This window comes from Pongo abelii, chromosome 12, assembly GCF_028885655.2.
Source record: "Pongo abelii isolate AG06213 chromosome 12, NHGRI_mPonAbe1-v2.0_pri, whole genome shotgun sequence".
Lineage (NCBI taxonomy): Eukaryota > Metazoa > Chordata > Mammalia > Primates > Hominidae > Pongo > Pongo abelii.
In genome coordinates, this window is record NC_071997.2 from 112,774,549 (window position 1) to 112,797,455 (window position 22,907).

General features: G+C 42.9%; 1 protein-coding gene across 1 annotated transcript; it reads left to right on the forward strand.

Annotated features, from left to right (window-relative positions):
• The first annotated feature begins 457 nt into the window (after nucleotides 1-457).
• Nucleotides 458-22,891, forward strand: MATN3 (matrilin 3). The gene is made up of 8 exons (XM_002812254.4): nucleotides 458-701; nucleotides 6,799-7,365; nucleotides 9,809-9,934; nucleotides 11,001-11,126; nucleotides 12,524-12,649; nucleotides 15,858-15,983; nucleotides 18,700-18,810; nucleotides 19,942-22,891. Exons 1-8 carry the CDS (start codon nucleotides 458-460, stop codon nucleotides 19,995-19,997), a joined length of 1,482 nt encoding a protein of 493 aa, XP_002812300.2. The 3' UTR covers nucleotides 19,998-22,891.
• Nucleotides 22,892-22,907: the final 16 nt, after the last annotated feature.

Consider the following 22,907-nt stretch of genomic DNA (forward strand, 5'->3'; position numbering starts at 1 on the left):
TCAGCCTCAGGCGGGCGAACCAGTGGCAGAAGGGAAGGTAGAGTCCAGGGGTCCCCATCCTGGACCTGGGGCGCAGGCCCCGCTGGGGTGGGAGGGAGAGTGGAGGGCCGGGCAGGCTGCAGCCGCGGATGGCTGCCCCCTGCTGCCCCGGTGTTACTGGGAGGACGGAGGTTGCGACAGCAGCCGAGCCCACCCAGCTGCAGCCAGCTCGGGGCTCAGGGCAGGGGCGGGAGGTGACCACCGCGCCGCTGGCCGCCTCGCCCAGACATTCCGTTTCTGCCGCTGGAATGCGCGGACAAGGCTCCTTGTTGGCTTTGGTCGGGGTTCCCCGGGCCGGCCTGGCGCTCGAGGCCCCGGGGCGGGGCAGGGCGGGGCCCGAGGCCGCGGGACCTTTAAATCGGCGCCTCGCGTGGGCTCCCGGCCCCCGACGGATACCGCCAGGCCCGCGAAGCCCACCATGCCGCGCCCGGCCCCCGCGCGCCGCCTCCCGGGACTTCTCCTGCTGCTCTGGCCGCTGCTGCTGCTGCTGTTGCTGCTGCTGCTGCTGCCCCCCGCCGCCCCCGACCCCGTGGCCCGCCCGGGCTTCCGAAGGCTGGGGACCCGAGGTCCCGGGGGCAGCCCTGGAAGCCGCCCCTCTCCTGCGGCTCCCGGCGGCGCGCCCGTTTCCGGGGCCAGCGAGCCTGGCCGCGCCCGCGGTGCAGGTACAGGCGGGCGGCGGGAGGGACGCGTGAGCATCGAACGAGAAGCCCCGGGCATCCACCAAGCGCGCTGCATCCCGGCCTCAAGCCGACCGTGGTGCGGGGGAAAGAGGCCCCTCCCGGATGAATCCTGTGGTGGAAACTGAGGTCCAGAGAAGGGGAGGGAGATGCCCAATATCACTCATGTGTCCAGGCTAGAGATGTGGGTCTCCTGAAGCTTTCACTCCAGCAACCTCCCCTGTGATTTGGCCAGGAGCACAGGGCAGCTGGGGAGCGCAGGGGCTGCTGCCCAGCTCCGTCCCAGGCCTGACCTCTCCATTCAGTGAGCAAACCCTTCCTGAGACTCTGCTGTTAGTTCTCCTGGAATCTCTCCATCTCCATCCAATAGCAGGGCGTGATCTTTCCTCTCCTCCCACAGCCCTCAGGCTGCCTCAGACTGGCAGGTAAGGGATGGCGCTGTGAGACAAGGAGGAGATCCGAGGAGCCGCAGGATACCCCACGATCAAGACACTCTGGGTCTTTGGTGAACAATTGTATTTCTCTTTTTGGTCAGCAATTGATTCCTGAAGCAGAGCAAAGCTCATAGTGTAACGAAGCGGGCAGGTCGTCTGACACAGCCCCTGACAGCACATGAAGGGAAACTGAGGCATATCAAGTTGAAGGGACTCTGTGAATCAGTGTCAGAGCCCACAATAAAATTCAGGGCTCCAAAATCCCAAGCAAGGTCCCTTTCCACTGCCCCAGCCTACCAACCTCTTAATATGGTTTACATAAGATTGTATCTTCATTTCCAAAAAGCCCAGCTTCAGTCTTGCTAAAGAGAGTCTGTGCCAGGCCATTTCTGGGTATGCAGTCTCATCTGGCCAGCCATGCTGCATGCCTCAGGCCAATTTGAATTGTCTATCCCCTTCTGCATCTTTCTGGATAAGGTGAGAAGGAGCTCAAGGGACTCTTTCCTGACTCAAATACTCAGTCCCCGTATTTGAAGTGGCAGATTTGAAATGGCAAAAGCATTGCTGCTAAGGCAGGAGGTGCCGGGGTCCACAGGGCTAGATTCAGCTGGTGGCTGGTTGCTCCAGGCCGGGAATTGAGGGAAAGCCTTTCTTCTGGAAGTTAATCTTACTCTAGTCCTGACCTGCCTCCCTCTGGGATGGGACTGTAAGAGGAAGGGGAGATTCAGCACCAGGTGGTCATGTCCCCCTAAGCTGGAGTCCGAACCGGATCATGAATGATAACCCCTTAATAAATGCCAGATTCCACCCTGTTGCAAATTCTCTCCTTTTAGCAACAAGAAATTGCTAAGCTTTGCTATGGATTTTTATTTCTAACAGGACTATAAGGACTCGGTGGTATTGTGAGTATGGGAACATTTTAGGAGATTCAGATTCTTTCTCTGTTCTTGGGAATCAAATTGCTGCTATTTAGTAAATGGGAGTGAGATTCAGAAACAACTAATGATTGATGCAGAGTACCAATCAGGAAGGCACCAGATGTTTACAGAATTTTCTGCCATCCTGGTCAAGCCTCAGGTATTAGTTTTCTATGGCTGCTGTAACAAATTACTGTGAATTTAGTGCCTTAAAACAGCACACATTTATTATCTGAGAGTTCTGTGGGTCAGAAGTCTGACGCTGGTCTCACTGGGCTAAGATGAAGGTGTCGCGGGGCTGTGTTCCTTTTGGGAGGCTCTAGGGGAGACGGCATTTCCCTTCCCTTTCCAGCGCATGAAGGCTGCTGAGTTTCTTGGCTTATGGCCTTTTTCTTCCATCTTCAGAGCCAGCTAAAGCAGGTTGAGGCCTTCTCACATTGAGTTACTCGCATTTCTTTCATCTGCCTCCCTCTTCTACTTTATAATTACATTGACTCACTGAATAATCCAGGATAACCTCTGGTGTAGAGCTCTTTGACTTAATCACACCTGCAAAGTCTCTGCTCTTTGCCATGTAAAAGTAACATGTCTCTGGAATTAGGACGTGGACATCTTTGGCGGGGGGGGGGCATTATTCTGCATACCACACCCCGAATAGGGGATTCGGTGTGAATAACCAAGTGGAGAAGGAAGGAATCATGCACATTTAGTTATAAGAACATAGCTATGATATTTATAAGGACACCATTTGGGTGTTGGTGAAAGCACTGTCAATTACAGAGTTCATATCTTCATGTTGCCCCCCCCTTTTCTTTTTCTAATTATACAAAAATACTTTGACCCATCTCCAGGAAAGATTTTCAACATAATTCTTCTTCCTAGCTCTAGATCTATGGGACTTTCCAGGAATGAAGTAAAATTCTGGAGTTTTTTTTTTTTTTTTTTAAATATTTGAAGAGATTTATTCTGAGACAAACATGAGTGACCACGGTCCGTGACACAGCCCTCAAGAGGTCCTGAGTACATGTGCCCAAGGTGGTCAGGGTGCAGCTTGTTTTTATACAATTTAAGGAGGCATGAGACATCAATCAAACACATTTAAGAAATACATTAGTTTGGTCCTAAAAGGTGGGACAACTCAAAGCCAGTGGTGGTGGGGGGCTTCCAGGCTGTAAGTAAGTTTAAACATTTTCTGGTTGATAATTGGTTGCGTTTGTCTAAAGACCCGGGATCCATAGAAAGGAAATGTTCAGGTTAAGATAAAAGACTGTAGAGACCAACGTTCTTTTGAAGTTTTATAGTGGCTACCCTTAGAGACAATAGATGACAAATGTTTCCTATTCAGTTCTTTACAAAAATTATTATTATTTTACTTTTAGTTCTGGGATACGTGTGCAGAATGTGCAGGTTTGTTACATAGGGATACATGTGCGCTGGTGGTTTGCTGCACCTATCAACCCATCATCTAGGTTTTAAGCCCCACATAGATTAGGTATTTGTCCTAATGCTCTCCCTCCTCTTGCCCCCCACCCCCTGACAGGCCCCAGTGTGTGATGTTCCCCTCCCTATGTCCATGTGTTCTCATTGTTCAACTCCCACTTATGAGTGAGAACATGTGGTGTCTGGTTTTCTGTTCCTGTGATAGTTTGCTGAGAATGATGGCTTCCAGCTTCATCCATGTCCCTCCAAAGGACATGAGCTCATTCTTTTTTATGGCTGCTGGAGTTGATGTTTTTTCTTTTTAAAGAAAGAATTTTAATTCCTTTTTTTTTTTTTTTTGGCATTTAGAGACTGGGTCTCATTCTATCGTCCAGGCTGGAGTGCAGTGGTGTGATTGTGGCTCACTGCAGCCTTGACTCTCTAGCTTTAAGCGATCCTTCTGCCGCAGTCCCCTAAGTAGCTGGGACTACAGGTCCTGTAGTCCTGGCTAATTTTTAAACTTTTCGTAGAGATGAGGTCTCCCCATGTTGCCCAGGCTGGTCTAGAACTCTGGAGCTCAAGTGATCCTTCTCCCTCGGCCTCTCGAAGTGTTGGGATTACAGGCGTGAGCCACTGCGCCTGGGTTTAATTCCTTTTGACTTAACTAAATGCATGACATACAGCATATTTCAGGGCGGTGACTCAAAGTCAACAAGCAGGATGTTTACTGAATACCTGAGAGAATGTTGATTTTTGTGGAGGAAAATGTTGCCTCAGAGAGAGGTAACTGGGATTCAGTAGCAAGCCCCCAGGGACTGGGAGTCAGGAAACCTGGAGTCCAATCCATGCTCTACCACTTTCTAGTTCTCACACCTCCTTGAACCTCAGGTTTCTCACCTGTAAAATGAATATAAAAACCACCTCTGCACCTCCAGCTTCACAGGGTTGATGTGTTGGTAACTTGTGATTCCTAAAGTGTTACTGAAAGGAAGATTTTCTTTTTGTTAATTAAATACCTCCAAGCAGCAGGCTAAAAACAAGAAGATAATTTTCTGCTTTTAAAAGAAAACTAGACAGAGACATAAGGTAGGCTGTTCCAGGTAAGGCTTTAATTTTTTTCTATAAACTGCTTAGTCTAGGCATTAATTTTGAATCACCTTTTTTTCCTACTCACTAAGTAAATTACCTTCCTAGAGTAGCATCAACTTCTGCCTCCTTATTAGGAAAGTAAAGAGCCTTGAGTGACACTTCATGCCCCAAGACCTCATTTCCATTTAGGGCTGCATGTGTGTAATGCCTGTGTGCATGTAATGCCTGTATGCACGTTGCATGTGTGTTGGGTGAGAAGGAGGAATGGCTTGGAAAAGAAGTTTAGGGCTGGGCACAGTGGCTCACACCTATAATCCCAGCACTTTGGGAGGCCGAGGTGGGAGGATCACCTGAGGTTGGTAGTTTGAGCCCAGCCTGGCCAACATGGTGAAGCCCCGTCTCTATGAAAAATACAAAAATTAGCTGGGTGTAGTGGTGCACACCTGTAGTCCCAGCTACTCATGAGGCTGAGGCAGGAGAATTGCTTGAACCCAGGAGGCGGTGGTTGCCGTGAGCCAAGATCGCACCACCGCACTCCAGCCTGGGTGACAGAGTGAGACTGCATCTCAAAAAAAAGAAAAAGAAGTTTAATAATTGGCTTTTTTTCTTGTCTCATCCTGACTTGTGTATTTGATTTTTGTATTGAGGAGAGAGGGTGTGCAAACAGGGGTTGGGGGAAACAGGAAAGAATGGGAAAGAATAGATGAACACTAAAATGTACTGTGATACTAAACTGTCAGGTATTTTGTGTAGAAAAGAGGTAAGTTCTTTGAAGGTGGGAAATCTGGCTTATGTGCTTTTGTAGCTCCAGGGCTTCATACATGTAGGCCCTCAAAAAATGTTTTTGGTGAATGAATAAGTCAAAGAGAGATGACCAAGAGAGTTTGATGGGGCAGTAGGGTAGATACCAGATCACAATCCCTGCTTCTTACGAGACATGCTCACGAAGCTGGACGCTCACTAAACAGATACAAGATTAAGTTGGCATCCCTCTTTCTACTTTTTTTTTTTTTTTTGAGATGAAATCTTGCTCTTATTGCCCAGGCTGGAGTGCAATGGCGGGATCTCAGCTCACTGCAACCTCCACCTCCTGGGTTCAAGCGATTCTCCTGCCTCAGCCTCCCGAGTAGCTGGGATTACAGGCACCTGCCACTACGCCCCACTAATTTTTGTATTTTTAGTAGAGACAGGGTTTCACCAAGTTGGCCAGGCTGGTCTCGAACTCCTGACCTCAGGTGATCCTCCCACCTCGGCCTCCCACAGTGCTGGGATTACAGGCATGAGCCACCGCGCCCAGGCCCCTCTTTCTACTTACTTTTTTTTTTTTTGAGATGGAATCTCACTCTGTTGCCCAGGCTGGAGTGCAGTGGCGCAATCTCAGCTCACTGCAAGCTCCGCCTCCCAGGTTCACGCCATTCTCCTGCCTCAGTGTCCCAAGTAGCTGGGACTACAGGCGCCTGCTACCACTCCCGGCTAATTTTTTGTATTTTTAGTAGAGATGGGGTTTCACCGTGATGATCTCAATCTCCTGACCTCGTGATCTGCCCGCCTTGGCCTCCCAAAGTGCTGGGATTACGGGCGTGAGCCACCACGCCCGGCTCTACTTTTAATTAGTTCAGGGCTCCAGTGAGCCCCCAAATTCACTAAATAGGAATGATGGCCAGATGGAGGGAGGATTCAGGGATACTCTGGAGCAGTTTTCACCCCCTTGGAAGTGGAGTAAAAGAGGGGGGCCACCAGAAGAGCCCCTGAGTGCCTTCCTCAGACTACCATTGCCTGAGGCCTGGGCACAGTGGTTGGCAATGAGGCTGTCCCTGAGGGCCCAAGGCCTTTTACATGGTTCAGGGATACATTGTCCAATTGCTCCAGATAGCCAAGGTGCTTAAGAAACGTCTAGAATCCATTAATTCCCAGGAATCATGAGGGCCCTTGGGAGCAAAAGCTTAAGCAGAGGGATGAGGTTCTAAGTGCAATTTCAGGATTCAGCTAGGCTGCAGGTGAGGTATTTGGGGAAACTTCACACCTCTAGGTGAATTCTCACTAGGGAATTCTGAAGTCCTTGGTGCTTTCAACACCCCGATGGTCTTGGGGAAGGTCGCAGGCAGTGGCGATGTTGGGGTCAGGAGATGCTGCCTTGCCTGGCCTCCTGGAACCCAGAGTTTTCTGGAAGTGAGGATTATCACATTTCTAACTGTGGTCTGATCATTTCTTGGTCTTTTGCAGGTGTTTGCAAGAGCAGACCCTTGGACCTAGTGTTTATCATTGATAGTTCTCGTAGCGTACGGCCCCTGGAATTCACCAAAGTGAAAACTTTTGTCTCCCGGATAATCGACACTCTGGACATTGGGCCAGCTGACACGCGGGTGGCAGTGGTGAACTATGCTAGCACTGTGAAGATCGAGTTCCAACTCCAGACCTACACAGATAAGCAGTCCCTGAAGCAGGCTGTGGGTCGAATCACACCCTTGTCAACAGGAACCATGTCAGGCCTAGCCATCCAGACAGCAATGGACGAAATCTTCACAGTGGAGGCAGGGGCTCGAGGGCCCTCTTCTAACATCCCTAAAGTGGCCATTATTGTGACAGATGGGAGGCCCCAGGACCAGGTGAATGAGGTGGCGGCTCGGGCCCAAGCATCTGGTATTGAGCTCTATGCTGTGGGCGTGGACCGGGCAGACATGGAGTCCCTCAAGATGATGGCCAGTGAGCCCCTAGAGGAGCATGTTTTCTACGTGGAGACCTATGGGGTCATTGAGAAACTTTCCTCTAGATTCCAGGAAACCTTCTGTGGTAAGTTGGTCAGTCTTTGCTTCCAACTAGAAAGGATGTTATATTCAGACATTATGTACCCAGAGAAAAGAGTATTATTCTCTTTTTTTTTGGTGGAAATTTAATGAAAAACTTAAATATATCCAATGCGTGTGTGTGTGTGCATGCACGTGTGTGCGCGCATGTGTGTGACCAACCTAAACACACTCTATTGGTTTAGGAATATAGAGCTGCATTATATGGAACTTGGTTTGCTCATAAAATCTTCATGTTTGTGTTAGAACTGTGAAGGTCTGCAAATATCCAGGATAAATGACCCTGCTGTTCCCTGTCAGGGTCAGGAAAAACAAAACTCAAGATGCCTCTCCTGTCCCCTCTGCCCCACCACTACATTTTTTTCCCCTGATACATATTTTTTTAGTTTTACCATCTCTAGATCTAACAGGACTCTGTTTGTTCTCCCGCAGAAGACAGGGAGCAGCGTCTGTCCTTGGGAGAGTCAGCAGGCCTCTATTCCAACGTCACCGTCAGCCCGAGCATGCATTTAGTGAATGCTCTGGTTTTCAGACTGGGCTGTTTATCTGATTACTCTTTGTTGAGGAACAGGATTCAGAGACCAGGCAGATTAGGGTTTCAGCTCACTTGAAAGAAAGCAAGATGATCTTAAAAAATCATTCTGTTAACTCTGCTACTCCTTCCATCCTTTAGGATGGAATTTGAATAAGAACATGCTAATTTTATTGGAATTTTTAGCATGAATTGACCAAATCTAGGACTACAGATCCATTCAATGCTGGAGTTTATTTTCAGTCACTGATCAGAATTATGATCTGTGGGACTTATGCTTTATTTTTTTATCATCTGGAGATAATCTTTTGATGCCTCTATATGAATATCCAAGCAGTTGTGGACCAATTTCTAGTTCAGGTGAATTTTTAAACATAGATACCTTTTTGCAATATAATTTATTTCACACTTATTTATTCAGCATGCATTTATTGATCTCTGATGATACAAAGATAAAGGTAATCCCTCTATACCATTAACTAACATTCTGGGGATGGGGGTGAGACAAACAAATGAACCAATAATTAATTACAATTATAAATTTCAAGGAGACTTTTAATCTAAGTTAATATGAAACCCAGCCATCAATGGTTTGTCAGGAAAAGGGAGATGAAGTCTTGCTCTGGGGCAACGTTTGGCCTCATTGCAGTCAGACTTGGCTGGGATCCCCTTGTCTTTCCTGTCCCAGGACACTGGGCTTTCACAAGCCATCACTGGCTTTGGTGGCATCTACTTGGCATTCGTTGGCTTCCAAAAAGAAAGTGGCTTTCTTTCTCCCAGGAAATCACCCTCCCACTCCATGCTTGTGGGTGAGAGCCTTCCCATCAGCATGCTGGTCTGTGGCAAAGTTGGGTTTCAAAGCTAGCACCTGGGGTTGGGCTTCGAAGGCTGTAAAGTAACAAGTGGTGAGTGGCAATCTTTTCCTTCTGGTACAAAAGACCTGCTTGTTCTGGGGGAAAAAATGTCCTGTCTATGGAAAAAAGACTGAGTGGCAGCTTGTTGTAGTCAACGGGTTGGAAAGATCATTCCATGAAAAGGCCCTTCTTGGGAAAATATTAGCCTTGTCTTGTTGCCAAGGGCAGTGGAGTTTGGGTTACCTGCCACAGGAGGGCCAGCCTCCTCCAACAGGCCTCCTTGGTTTCTCAGAAATGACTTAATTCATTGATTCATCTTTCAAAAGAGGTCACTAGGAAAAAAATATCCAATGAGATATAAATGGCTCCAGGAGCAATAAGATGGAGATGTAGTTTAGCTAATGTAATCTCATTTATTTTGTTCTTTTCTTTTTACCTGTTTGTATTAGCATATGAGTTCACTATGGATTTAGCGTATGGATGACTTCACCCACCTTACATATTCAGAAGACAGTTACCCGAACTGTCCTCTACCGTTTGCATGTTCAAATATGTACCACTGCCCACCTGTGAGTTCGTTCTAGGCTTAGACCCATACTTGTGTGAGAATTCTGTTTAGACATAGGCTATAGAACCTTGGAAATCAGATTCTGGCTACAATGGGACAACTAGCTCGCGTCATTTCAGTCTGTGCATTTATTGTTCTCCCATTTCTTGTGGTGGGGAAGCACAAATCTTTTTTTCATGGGGAGGTGGATAAGCCTGGCCTATGTAAGTGTTTGGCTTCAGCTCCAAACTCCAAATTCCCTTTCTCCCTTGAGAAAGTCTATATAGCAAGATGTGTACTTTTAAATTAGCAACATTTCTAGTTTAGGAGTAGCATTGCTAATAAGCCAGAGGCAGAAAACAAATAACCATTTTTTATAGTGAAGTAAAGATAGACTTGGAAAGGAGCCTGGAGAGCAATGTCTATTGACATGGGAGAAGGTATCTGAGATATTTCCTAAGTGTCAGTGCTGACTGTTGTAAACTTCCTCTCACAGCGCTGGACCCCTGTGTGCTTGGAACACACCAGTGCCAGCACGTCTGCATCAGTGACGGGGAAGGCAAGCACCACTGTGAGTGTAGCCAAGGATACACCCTGAATGCCGACAAGAAAACGTGTTCAGGTGAGGCCTGTGTAGGGGGCCGTGACTGAATCAAATACTTGGGAACCTATGCTCCAGGTTTTGGACTGGCCTTGTGCTTTGACTCTCTGACCCCTTTTTACCTAACTGCCTTTTGGCTGGTTTACTGGTGTTCATCAGCAGTTTTCCCTGAAAAGGAGCTTAGGGAGAAAAGTGAAATGATACATAAATCAGCTTATTTCCATACTTCGTAAGTTTTAAATAAAATCGTAGGAGAAAAGGCTACTAAGAAAGAGGTCCAGGCTGAGTGCAGTAGCTCATGCCTATAATTCCCACATTTTGGGAGGCTGAGATGGTAGGATAGTTTGAGGCTAATTCGAGATTAGCCTGGACAACATAGTGAGACCCCATCTCTACAAAAAATAATTAAAAAAAAAAAAGCCAGGTGTGGTGGTGCACGCCTGTAGTCCCGGTTACTTGGGAGGCTGAGGTGGGAGGATTGTTTGAGACCAGGAGGTCGAGGCTGCAGTGAGCTATGATAATGCCTCTGCTGCACTGCCACACAGGGAGACCTTGTTTCAGAAAACAAGACACACACACACACAAAGGAAAAGAAACGGGTCCAAGATTCTTAGTCCTTTTGAGGATTTGAAAATTTTCCTGGATTTTATTTAATTACATGCAAGCTACCCTCTTCCTCTCTAGTCATAGATGCTCATGGAATCTAGAAGTAGCAAAGAAGTTAGAGGGGTACTCACTGGTCTGGTACATAGATAATACATGGAGTCAATGAGGAATGGGAATTAGATTTTTTTTGTTTTGTTTTTAATCCTAGAAAAAAGTTTTTGGGAGGAAGAAAGCTTAGAGATAACTTAATTTTATAGATAATGAAATTGAGATGGACAGAAGAGAAAAAACTTACCCATGTCACAGGGTCTCTTTAGTGAAAGAGCCAAGACCGGAGGGTTGGTTCCCAACTCCCAGCTGCCCCTCCCTTGTTTCATTAGCTCTGTGTGTGTGTGTATAACTGTAAGTGGCGTGGCCCACAATTATTTATTTCTGCCATGCTCTGCATGCATTTACATTTGTCTCAATCATCTTTTGATAGCTCTTGATAAGTGTGCGCTTAACACCCATGGATGTGAGCACATCTGTGTGAACGACAGAAGTGGCTCTTACCATTGTGAGTGCTATGAAGGTTATACCTTGAATGAAGACAGGAAAACTTGTTCAGGTAAGTGAGGGAGGAGTCTTTACTAATGCTACTTAGCTATCTGCCTACCTACCCAGTGATAGAAGGGCAGGTCACATTGACTGGGAAGTTGGTGTGTTTTCCTCTCTTGTCACCTTGAGCTTTTCCCATTTTTAAGTCTTATCCAAAACGTTAGAAATGGTAACATGTATGTATCTCGGCCCAAATATATAAATATGTTGCTCATTTCCTTCTCTGTAGCCAACCTGAACAATCCTTCCCAAATGCTACAGACAATTCAGTAGGTTGAAATCACATAACAACTCACAAGTTACTTGTTGCTTACAAAGGGAAAGACAGTAACTTTATAGTGGAGAAACTGGCAGACATCACCTTAACCAAGTGATCAAAGTTAACATCATCAGTGATGACACGTAGTGACATCATGTATGACCTGACATGCTGTGCTCAATACTGTGGACACAACAGCACACCTGTAATATTCTTGCTAAAAATTCAGGATTATGAGGAAAGATTAGAAAAACCCAACCTGAGAGACATTCTCAGTTCACAAAATAGTTTTCCAGTACTTCTCCGAAACGTGAAAGTCGTAAAAGACAAAGAAAGACTTAGGAAGTGTCCCAGATTGGAGAGGACGAAGGAGATGTGAAACTGAATGCAATGTGGAATCCTGGATTGGATCCTGGACCAGAAAAAGGACATTAATGGCAACATTTGAATAAAGTCTGTAGATTAGTAAATCATATTGTATCAGTGTTAATTTCTGGTTTGATAATCATACTATGGTTATGTAAATAACTGTTTGGGGAAACAGGGTGAAGTACAGGAATTTTTTGCACTGTTTTTGCAACTTTTTCATAAATCTGAAATTATCTCAGATGAAAAGTTTAAAAGTAAAAAATAGTTTAAAAATATATCAGTACAGAGGAAAGTGCATTGAATGAAAATGTGTGTCTTGAGTTTTTATGCTGCTCTGAATCAATTGGTCTCCCTTGTGCTCCTTTCCCTCATTTAAAAAACAGGAGAGGGTTGAACTACAATTTCTTCAAACTCTAATTCTATGTTTTTCTGAATCTAATGTAATTAGCCACACAACTGTTGGTATCCCGCTGAGTTCGGATAAGTACAATAAGCCTAAAAGGAATGCTAGAAAGTATTTATGAGATACTTAGGTTATAAAAACTCAATACTGATGATTTTGAAAAGCAATTGTGGAAGGTCAGAGAATAATTATTGTATGTGCAGGATTTCACTTAACTTGGTTAACTTCTAGTTAGAAAAAAACAGTGCCAATGGTTTTGAATAGTTTCCAGTAAGTTTTCCTCATATGTTTCCAGCTGCAAATAAGGTTTCTATCCACGGGTAATAAAATACTCTTCCACTTTCTATTTCTTTTCTCCTGACTTTTTGTTTCACAGCTCAAGATAAATGTGCTTTGGGTACCCATGGGTGTCAGCACATTTGTGTGAATGACAGAACAGGGTCCCATCATTGTGAATGCTATGAGGGCTACACTCTGAACGCAGATAACAAAACATGTTCAGGTAAGATCCACTCAAAAAATTCTTTCATACTTGGGTCTTTCACAGTGAAACCAACTTGCAACTCACCAGCAAAGAGGTTTTTAAAGGTAACTTAATAATCAAGGTTCAGACATTCTATCACACTTTTAGATGAAGGCACACATTGCTCAGAGGGTGTTGAGCTCACTGGAGCAAACATAGATTACTTCAGAAAATTACTGGGAAATAGGTAGGGAGTGGGGGATATGAGAAAAGCTAACTGAATGTACGGTCCTTATCCAGGAAAATTTTATAGCTCTGTATACTGAAGACTTTTAAGCAAAGAGGAAACTTTAGTGGAAGTCAGTTGGACAGTAACTATTTGGTGTGATAGGATGAACTGATCTTTTTCCAATTAAAACTTGGCCTGGAACTTTTCTGTAGTGTTAATCTTAAAGCTGGATGATTTTAGTAAAGAAGACTTTGTGAATGCCTGAATTAGACCCACACAGATCTTCCAGTAAGTTTGAGGCCAGTCACTCCCTGGCAGTTTCTAGACGATCAATCATCGGTGAAACTCAGCCTTATACGTTGGCCAATGAGCCCAGGCCAGTGCTGTTAATCCTCATTAATTTGATTTAAACTTACTGGCAGGACAGGTGGCATTTATAAATGTAAAAACACTCCTGAGAGAAATTCCAAGCTCTCAAGGTGCTGTTTAGCTTTGGCATATTGAATGTGTTTTAGATTTGATATACATTTTCCTCTCCCTTGAGGAGATACAGACTTCATCAAGATAGACAAAGGGAAATGGCATGTAACCCAGTGTCTTTTTTTTTTTTTTAAAGGGAAACCAATAAAAAAATACTGGGCACCTACTTTGTTCCCAGTATGGCACTAAGCATTGGGAGCATATAAAGAAGCCTAAATTTCTGCCTTAGTTAAGCCTGGGTGAGCAAGTTAAGCCTGGGTGAACAGAAAGCCAGCTCCTTATGAAAGCAGAGACTGAGCCAGGGAGAGGGACTGATGGAAACGAAGGGCTGTAGAGGCTGGGGAGGTGGGCATCTGCGAAGGGCTGGTGGTGGGCCTTGAAGGAGGGTGAAGGTTTCAATGGAGACAAGTGGAAAGTGGCACTGGCGGGGGACTGGCTTGAGCTGATTTGTTCAGGGCAGGATGACTAAGAAAGTTGGGGTGGAGAGAATTCACCTATGGCTGCACTTCTCAAACTAGTGACAAGTGTCCCAGTTGGTACTTTAAGCTGCCAGGAACATTAAAGACTGGGAAAACAAACCAAAAACAAATTTCCATTTAAACTAACAGATAGTATGGAATAAAGTCAAGCAATTTATTTTTTAAGAAAACATAAAGAAAATTTTCAATTAAGGCAGACAACACTCCCAGATGCCAGTATCCCATATTCTTCAATGCCTACTGTAGGCCATGCAGGATTCTAGGCATTTTAGCTACAATAATGTACCTTAATACTCACAGCAACGTTAGGATGAAACTGATTAAGTAACTTGCCCATGGTTACTCCGCTAGCAAGTAGCAGACCCAGGGTTTGAACCCAGGTACTTGCTCTAGTGGTTACATAGGCTCTTAACCACTAAGCCATACTGTCTTAGTGTACAAAGCACAGGACAGTGAAGAGGGACAGAAGAGAAAGACATACTAGTGGGAAAGTTAGTTTTATATATAAATAAATAAATAAATATATATATATATATTTTTATTTTATTATTTTTTTTCTTCTCTTTTTTGAGATAGAGTCTCACTCTGTCACCCAGGCTGGAGTGCGGTGGTGTGATCTTGGCTCATACAGCCTCTACCTCCTGGGCTCAAGTGATTCTCCCACCTCAGCCTCCTGAGTAGCTAGGACTACAGGCACATGCCACCACACCTGGCTAATTTTTGTATTTTTTGTAGAGATGGGGTTTTGACATTTTGTCCAAGCTTGTCTTGAACACCTAAGCTCAAGCAATACACCTGCCTTGGCTTCCCAAAGTGCTGGGATTACAGGTATGAGCCACTGTGCCTGGCCTATTTATATATTTTAAAGTAATAGTGAATACTGCTATAAAGCTGGGGAACATCCCATGGATCAGATCCCTTCTAATGGTCTGCTTTTCCCTTGCTAGTGGTAGGAAGGCTTGTAAATTAAATGTGGAGCCCCAAATAAGGGCCAGGGGCTGAAAGCATGTCCATTTGCTACCTGTAGAGTGGGTACTAAGCTGGAATGAGGGGAAAAAAATGAAACACCCTGCTATAAGGCATTTTGCTGAAAAAAAAAATCTAAATTGTAGCACTGAAAGGGAATAGACATATTAAGGTTGGAAAGGCACTTTATGTATAGATTATATAGCGTCTCGCATTTCGCACAAAGCTATTCTGTAGGCATTAGTGAGCCACAAAAGGTTCTGTGCATGAAATGACATTTAAGAGGAAAATTAGAGGGAAATAAACTATTTTGGTTCCTGCAATGGCAGAGGAGGAACCTATGTCTTCCAGGAAGGCTTTCTGGGTTTTAAAGGAGAATTGCTATTTTATTTGTCCTAGGCCAGTCTGAACATGGGATGAGTATGGCCTTTGCTCTGCTCTCCACTCAAATTTGGGCAAACTGAATTTGTCCCTGAAATGTTATTTGTGATAGATAGTAAGTACTTCACTCTCTAATCATACACATCATCATTATTACTAACCCTGTATCATTTCCCCATCTGTGCTTGTGTGTGTGTGCGTGTGTCTCCAGGTCAATGTTTTCTGTTCCACTTTGTAAGCTATGAAGGCAGGCACTTGGTCAATACAGTGCTTTTTGTGCAGCATCAAACTTAGCTCCATGTATGATTAGGTCCCTAAAACATTACTTTTGGTGATGATGATGATGATCCACGAGTAGCTGGGGATGCTAGAAGCATTGGTAGTCATCGGGAAAGGCTGGAGGTAAGTTCTGGAATATAGTTAAGACTCAGTGCCGCCCAATGCTGTGGGTAGAAAAAAAGGAAAGGTACCCTTTGATATCTGTGAGAGATATAAAGGAAAGGAGTGTGTGTGATGTGAGGCCAAAGAGATGAGAAGTATGGGAAGAGAAAACAGACTTGCTCCTGCAGCATGGGGCCTATTGCTGACTACTGACTACTACTACATTCTCAGCACTTGTGGGGACCAAAGGGAAGCTTCTCCTCTCAAACATTTGTGTTTACCTTTCTATTTAATGTGTGAATATTTTCTTTCCTGCACCGTGTGCGGTCAGTCCGTGACAAGTGTGCCCTAGGCTCTCATGGTTGCCAGCACATTTGTGTGAGTGATGGGGCCGCATCCTACCACTGTGATTGCTATCCTGGCTACACCTTAAATGAGGATAAGAAAACATGTTCAGGTGAGGATCAGCCCTTTAAGGCTATTTCCTTTGGTAGGAAAATTTTTCAGGAGCAAGCTTTTTTCTTTCTGTCTAAGACACAGTTGTGATTCTTTCTCCCTGTCAGAATTCTCCAGTGGCTCCCACTGGTCTACAGAATAAAACAATGATACCCCTATACCAGGCAGCCTACCCTCCATGATCTGTTTCTGTCTTCTTTTTCACATGTTTTCTTAATAATTAAACTCTCTGCCTAAGTCTGAATTTTTTTTATTGTGGTAAAATACACATAAAATTTACCATTTCAATTATTTTCAAGTTTATAGTTCAGTGGCATTAAGTACATTTACATTATTGGGCAACAACCACCAGTATCCATCACCAGAAATTTTTTATCATCCCAAAATAAAACTCTGTACCGATGAAACAATAACTGCCCATCACCCGCTCCCCTCAGCCCATGGTAACTACTTCTCTCATCCTGGCTTTGAACACTTTTCTACTACATTTGCCCCCAGATTCACTGCTTCTTCCCGCATCCTGGTCCAGCCACAGTGGGCTGTTTGATGGTCCAGGAGCATGCCCTGCACTCACTCATTTCCACCCTCCCCTCAATGCTTTTGCTTGTCAGAATTTGCTTGCCAACATTTGGTTTTGTTGAATTAAATTTTTGCCAATCCAGTGGATGCTTTTTTCATTTCCTGGTTACTAATGAGGTAAGGCATCTTTTCCTGGGGAGTACTGCCATTTTAACAGTCTTTCACTCCATTAACATGGTATGTCTTTTATTTCATTTTACTTTATTTTATTTTAGGTCTTCTTTAATTTCTTTCAAAATTGTTTTGTAGTTTTCAGTGTACAAGTCTTGTACTTTTAAAAATATTTATTCCTAACTATTTTATTCCTTCTGGTGCTATTATAAGCACCATTTCTCCACTTCTCAACTTTCAATTTTGCTACAACCCAGGTTTGAGAAATGGAGTTTCAGATCCATTTCTCAACTTTCAATTTTTCTACAATCCAGGTTTACAATTTTCTGTGAAGTGTTTTAATTAGACTATCCCACTGAGCCCATGCCCTGCTAGAGCTTAGAGACTATCAGGCAAGACAGACATTGAACAAGTATTATATATACCCATCTTATGGGTACAGGGATAATGGACATGTAGTTGATATTCAATAGATACTTTCTGGTTTATTGACTGATTAACTAAGATGGGATTTGGACTGGCTGTCCCTAAAAGGTTCAATAGGATTTAGACAGGTGGATAGATGATAGATTCTATTTAATGAATTTATGATCTCCCATCCCTATATTGGATCTTTGTAAAATGTTAAGAGTAAAAATGTTGCAGCAAAGGACCATTTCCTGTCCTCAGGCAATAGAATTACTCCATTGGAAGATGATACACCAGTTTTCAGACCTGGGAAGTTACTCTTATTTCTATTCACAACTTTAGGAGGAGCCCTGATACTGAATAGGAATAGCTGCCTGACTGAATTCCATAAAGAAACAGGAGTTACTTTTATCACCTCTCATATTTGGTTAAATGTCAATACAAACCTGAATTTTCAGTTCCAAAGTATTTATTGGTAAGGACTAGGACTCTTACTTCAAACCATTAAATAGAGTAACAGTCCTCTAGAGGAAATCAGGACTTAACCTAGTTTTTATCCTTTTTTTTGTTTGTTTTTTGAGATGGCGTTTCACTGTCACCCAGGCTGGAGTGCAGTGGTGCGATCTCAGCTCACTGCAACCTCTGCCTCCCGGGTTCAAGCAATTCTCCTGCCTCAGTCTCCCGAGTAGCTGGGATTACAGGCGTGTGCCACCACGCCCAGCTAATTTTTGTGTTTTTATTAGAGACGGGGTTTCACTATGTTGTCCAGGCTGGTCTGGAACTCCTGACCTCAAGCGTTCCGCCCACCTTGGCCTCCCAAAGTGCTGGGAATACAGGTGTGAGCCACCGCGCCTGGCCCTAGTTTTCATCTTTGATATATTTTGGCCATACAAATAGAGGACTATTGTCCTAGTTTTATTTTTATTTATTTATTTTTAAGAGACAGGGTCTTACTCTGTTACCCAGGCTGGAGTGCAGTAGTGTGATCATGGCTCACTGTAGCCTTGAACTCCTGGGCTCAAGTGATCCTCCTGCCTCAGCCTCTCGAGTAGCTAGGATTACAGGTGTGTGCCACTATGCCTGGCTAACTATTTTACTTTTTTGTAGAGACACGGCCTTGCTTTGTTGCCCAGGGTCGTCTTGAACTCCTGGCCTCAAGTGATCCTTCTGCCTCAGCCTCCAGAACTGCTGGCATTATAGGAATAAGGCACTGCACCAGGCCCACTTTCCTTTCTTAATTACACAGTATCACATGAACACTGTCTCATTTCTATATCCCTGGCCTCCCCCTGTACCAACCATGTTTTTCTAAATTTACTTTATATCATGAATAATTTCTGGCAATCACAAAAGTACAGAGAATAAAATAAGGAACCCTCACTTAAGCATCACTCAGCTTTGACAATTTTAAACATTTTTCCCAATGTCTCCTAAGATGAATTTTTCTGTGATAAGTATTTTCTCGTCTTTTTGTTTGTTCATCTATCCCTTTACCTCTTGGAAAATGCACTTAGGTAAGTCTTAACGGTGGAAATATTCAACCGTGGATTTCCTGATTTGTTATGATTCCTATATAGCTATTCCTAGATAGTATATTTGTGTACTGTCGTTGTCTTCAGCCATTGAGGAAGCACGAAGACTCATTTCCACTGAAGATGCTTGTGGATGTGAAGCTACACTGGCATTCCAGGACAAGGTCAGCTCGTATCTTCAAAGACTGAACACTAAACATATCCTTTCTGGAAGGTTTTCTGCTTCTGCCTGGAGCCAACCAAGGCACTACAATCGAGCCAAACACTTTAAGACATTCCACAGGCAAGTGACTTATTTGTTAGGTTTTAATATGAGCAGTGGTAATACACAACTTTAAAAAATTTAGAGTTCTTTTCTAATGGTTTAATAGACTGTTTCACCCATTCAATATTTACATATAAAAGCTGCCTATTTTGTCCCCTAGTGCTTTTCCATAACTGTATATGCTCCTAATGATGCTCTTACATAACAGATGGAACATTTATGCTAATGATTCCTTAATATGGCTTTCTTAGTTCAGAATCTGAACATGTACAAAGCAAGTCAGCTGATTAATGGGGTGTGATATCTCAGATTACACACAGTTGTACCCTTTGACTAGCCAAGTGGTCAAAAAGCAGATTTTAAAATGTAACATGATACAATCTCAGAAACTTTCAAAATCAGTTCTTTCTCCAAAGGAGTAACTCGGGAAAAGTTTCTCAGAACAGTTCAAGTTAACAACTCTGTTCCTATGTACCCCAGAGGAGTGGAATTCAGATTGTGGTAGGTACAATCTAGGCGTATGCAGAGACTTTTAAGGGAGGTACAGATAATTGGAAAGAATCAATTTCCAAATCCTTCACTTGCTTAAGACACTACTTGGAATCAGTTGGCATTTTCTTTTCTCGTCTCTCATTTCCGTATCACCATTCTCCTAACTTTACACAAGAAAGGCATACTTCTCATTTACCCTAGATCTACTAAGGTGCATTTCTTAGAAAAGCAGAATCTTGAGAGAGCCAAACAAAGGGACAATCCAACTATCCCTTTAATCAAGACTTCATAAACACTGCTTCCCCCATCCCTCACACTAAGATGCTATTCCAATTAAATTTTATATGAACAAAAACATCTGAAGACCACTGCAGTGGTCTACTTTTATTGTGCTCTCTGAAGAACAGGATTTTTGACTTTTAGACTGAATTCAACTTTTGGTGAGAAAACAGTTTTGCTCTTTTTTTCACTTATCATAGGACATAATTATTTTATCTTGTGAAGGGTTTGAAAGTGTGTTTATATTTTCTAATGTGTAAAAATAAATGGTGTTGGCCTTAACAACTTGCCACTTGATGACATGTTGGAGAAGTTGAAAGTAAATGAATACGGACAAATACATCGTTAAATTGCTCCAATTTCTCACCTGGAAATGTGGACAGCTTGGTATACTTAATATTCATGCATTCTTTTGCACACCTGTTGTTGCCAATGTTCCTGCTAATAATTTGCCATTACCTGTATTAATGCTTGAATATTACTGGATAAATTGTATGAAGATCTTCTGGAGAATCAGCATGATTTTTCCAAGGAAATAAATATGCAGATACTTATTAAGAGCAAACTTTAGTGTCTCTAAGTTATGACTGTGAAATGATTGGTAGGAAATAGAATGAAAAGTTTAGTGTTTCTTTATCTACTAATTGAGCCATTTAATTTTTAAATGTTTATATTAGATAACCATATTCACGATAGAAACTTTAGGTCTAGTTTCTTTTGATAGTATTTATAATATAAATCAATCTTATTACTGAGAGTGCAAATTGTACAAGGTATTTACACATACAACTTCATATAACTGAGATGAATGTAATTTTGAACTGTTTAACACTTTTTGTTTTTTGCTTATTTTGTTGGAGTATTATTGAAGATGTGATCAATAGATTGTAATACACATATCTAAAAATAGTTAACACAGATCAAGTGAACATTACATTGCCATTTTTAATTCATTCTGGTCTTTGAAAGAAATGTACTACTAAAGAGCACTAGTTGTGAATTTAGGGTGTTAAACTTTTTACCAAGTACAAAAAATCCCAAATTGACTTTATTATTTTGCTTCAGGATGCAAGTGATAAAGTTATATATTTATAAAATTGCTATAAATCAACAAAATCTAATGTTGTCTTTTTAATGTTAGTGATCCGCCTGCCTCAGCCTCCCAAAGTGCTAGGATTACAGGCGTGAAAGTCTAACTTTTTTTTACTTATATATTTGATACATATAATTATTTTGGCTTTGAAACTTGCAACTTTGAGAACAAAACAGTCCTTTAAATTTTGCACTGCTCAATTCTGTTTTTCGTTTGTATTGTCTTTAATATAATAAAAGTATTACCTTTACATATTATCATGTCTATTTTTTGATGACTCATCAATTTTGTCTATTAAAGATATTTCTTTAAATTATACTGAATTAACAGTTATTTTGATATTCAACAGTTTCTTATCAAAAGACAGAAGTTTGATACTCCTCCTATAGTTTAATCTCACACTCTTGAGGCTAAAGTGTAAGTTCAGGTTCAAAAGAAAGGCTTCAATATAAAATTATCTAAATTTGGATAAAATAATGATGAGCTTTACTTTAATATAAGCTCCTGTAAAGCAAATATATCCTACAGATGTAAATATAAAATATAAACTTTAAGGAACAAAAACTAAATATACCAAGGAAACATATAAAGCATCTCTTTTCAAAAATTTTGAAAGGGTATGACATAGAGTTACAGTAGTGTTTTCCAGACTTGTTTGAGCCCAAAATCAGTAATACATATTAATATACCACAGAGAAATGGTGGTATAGAAGGAATAAATGAGAGTTCATGTGCAAGAAGGGAAAGATATTTAAAGAGAGGTGAGTTTTCAAGTGTCACCATTAGTAACTAGCTTCAACTAATCATGTCTTGACCAGTTTATTGGAAACTCCTGGGTTAGATAATACTAATTTGTCTCACGCGTCCAGCATAGGGAGCCTATGGACAGGGGTCAATGTATCTTAGACACACAAACAATGGAAAACAAACGTATTATCTGAATGGGATTGGGTTAAGTTTGGAAAGAATTCCTCATGGAGACTGATTTGTGCTGGTTTGGCCAGGCACAACTGGCCTGTTAAGAGGGTAGGACCATCACGGAATATATGAAGTGGCTTGGGAAGCAGAGCCGGATGGAATGTTGCCCCGCAGAAAGCACATTGGCTTACTTGAGGTGGGGGCTCCCTAGTAAAAACATTTAGGACTGAGGGAAGATCTGATTTTGGATGGAGTTTAGATTTGCTAGAAAAGGCACTAGGGACTATTGTCAATTCTATAATAGGTTGTGCTGGGTGAGACAAATCACCCAGGTCAAAGGATTGGAGGATTTTTATTTTATTTTATTTTATTTTTGTCTGAGATGGGAAAAGACTCCAAGTGGGGAAATTAACTACTGATGCATAAATTACATGCTAGATTATGGTAAAAGGGAAAACCAGAAATAAAAACATGGGTGAGACCAAATAATTTCATGAGAGTGGTTCTACTTGGATATCTGCCCTATGCCTTAGACTTTGAGGCTTTGTAACTCTCAGGCATTCAAAAAGGACAAAGGAGAATGAAGAAAGAAATAAGGTAAGAAAAAGAAGAGAATATGTAACAGTCGACTCTAGACGAGAAAACACCAAACGCTCAAATATTTGTAAAATGGGGGGCTATGCCCCAATAGCAATTGTACGCTGTAATTACCCAACGTTTATAGAAATTCCTTTAAAAGGACCCTCGGGGTTGCGGTAATAATTAAACTGTTAAAAAATGTCAAAACAAGCGGAATAAACAAAATCTTCTATTCCTAAATTGCTCTAGAGGTTCTCCAATCCCCAAAGACACAGAGAAGGGTTGTAAGATCTCAGTACGCACATTTACACTTTTCACCTGGCCCGTGGCGCCAGCCTATCAAATACAGTAAATGGCTTTTCCCTTTCAAGAATGTTGGAACTTTGGAACTTACAAAATACTAAATAATTTGCCCTCATTCGAACGGGCGCCTCTCCTCTTAGGTTTATAGTAATGCCACCTGAGGCGCGGCTCCATCGCGATCATCAGAGGTGTGGCGGGAGGGAGGGCGGCAGTGACCACGAGACGGGGCGCAGAGGGCGAGCGCACGGCTGGCAGTGACAGGTCGCGACCCAGCTCCTTGCAGAGAGCAGAAAGGCCCAGACGCCAGGGAACAGGACTAGCCCAGCTACCACCTCGCGCCCCGCGCCCACAAACCCATCGACGTCC

Coding starts and splice junctions, on each gene's coding strand:
- MATN3 (XM_002812254.4), top strand. CDS start 458: ATGCCGCGCCCGGCCCCCGCGCGCCGCCTCCCGGGACTTCTCCTGCTG. Junction 9,935..11,000: donor CGACAAGAAAACGTGTTCAG/GTGAGGCCTGTG, acceptor ATCTTTTGATAG/CTCTTGATAAGTGTGCGCTT. Junction 12,650..15,857: donor AGATAACAAAACATGTTCAG/GTAAGATCCACT, acceptor GTGTGCGGTCAG/TCCGTGACAAGTGTGCCCTA.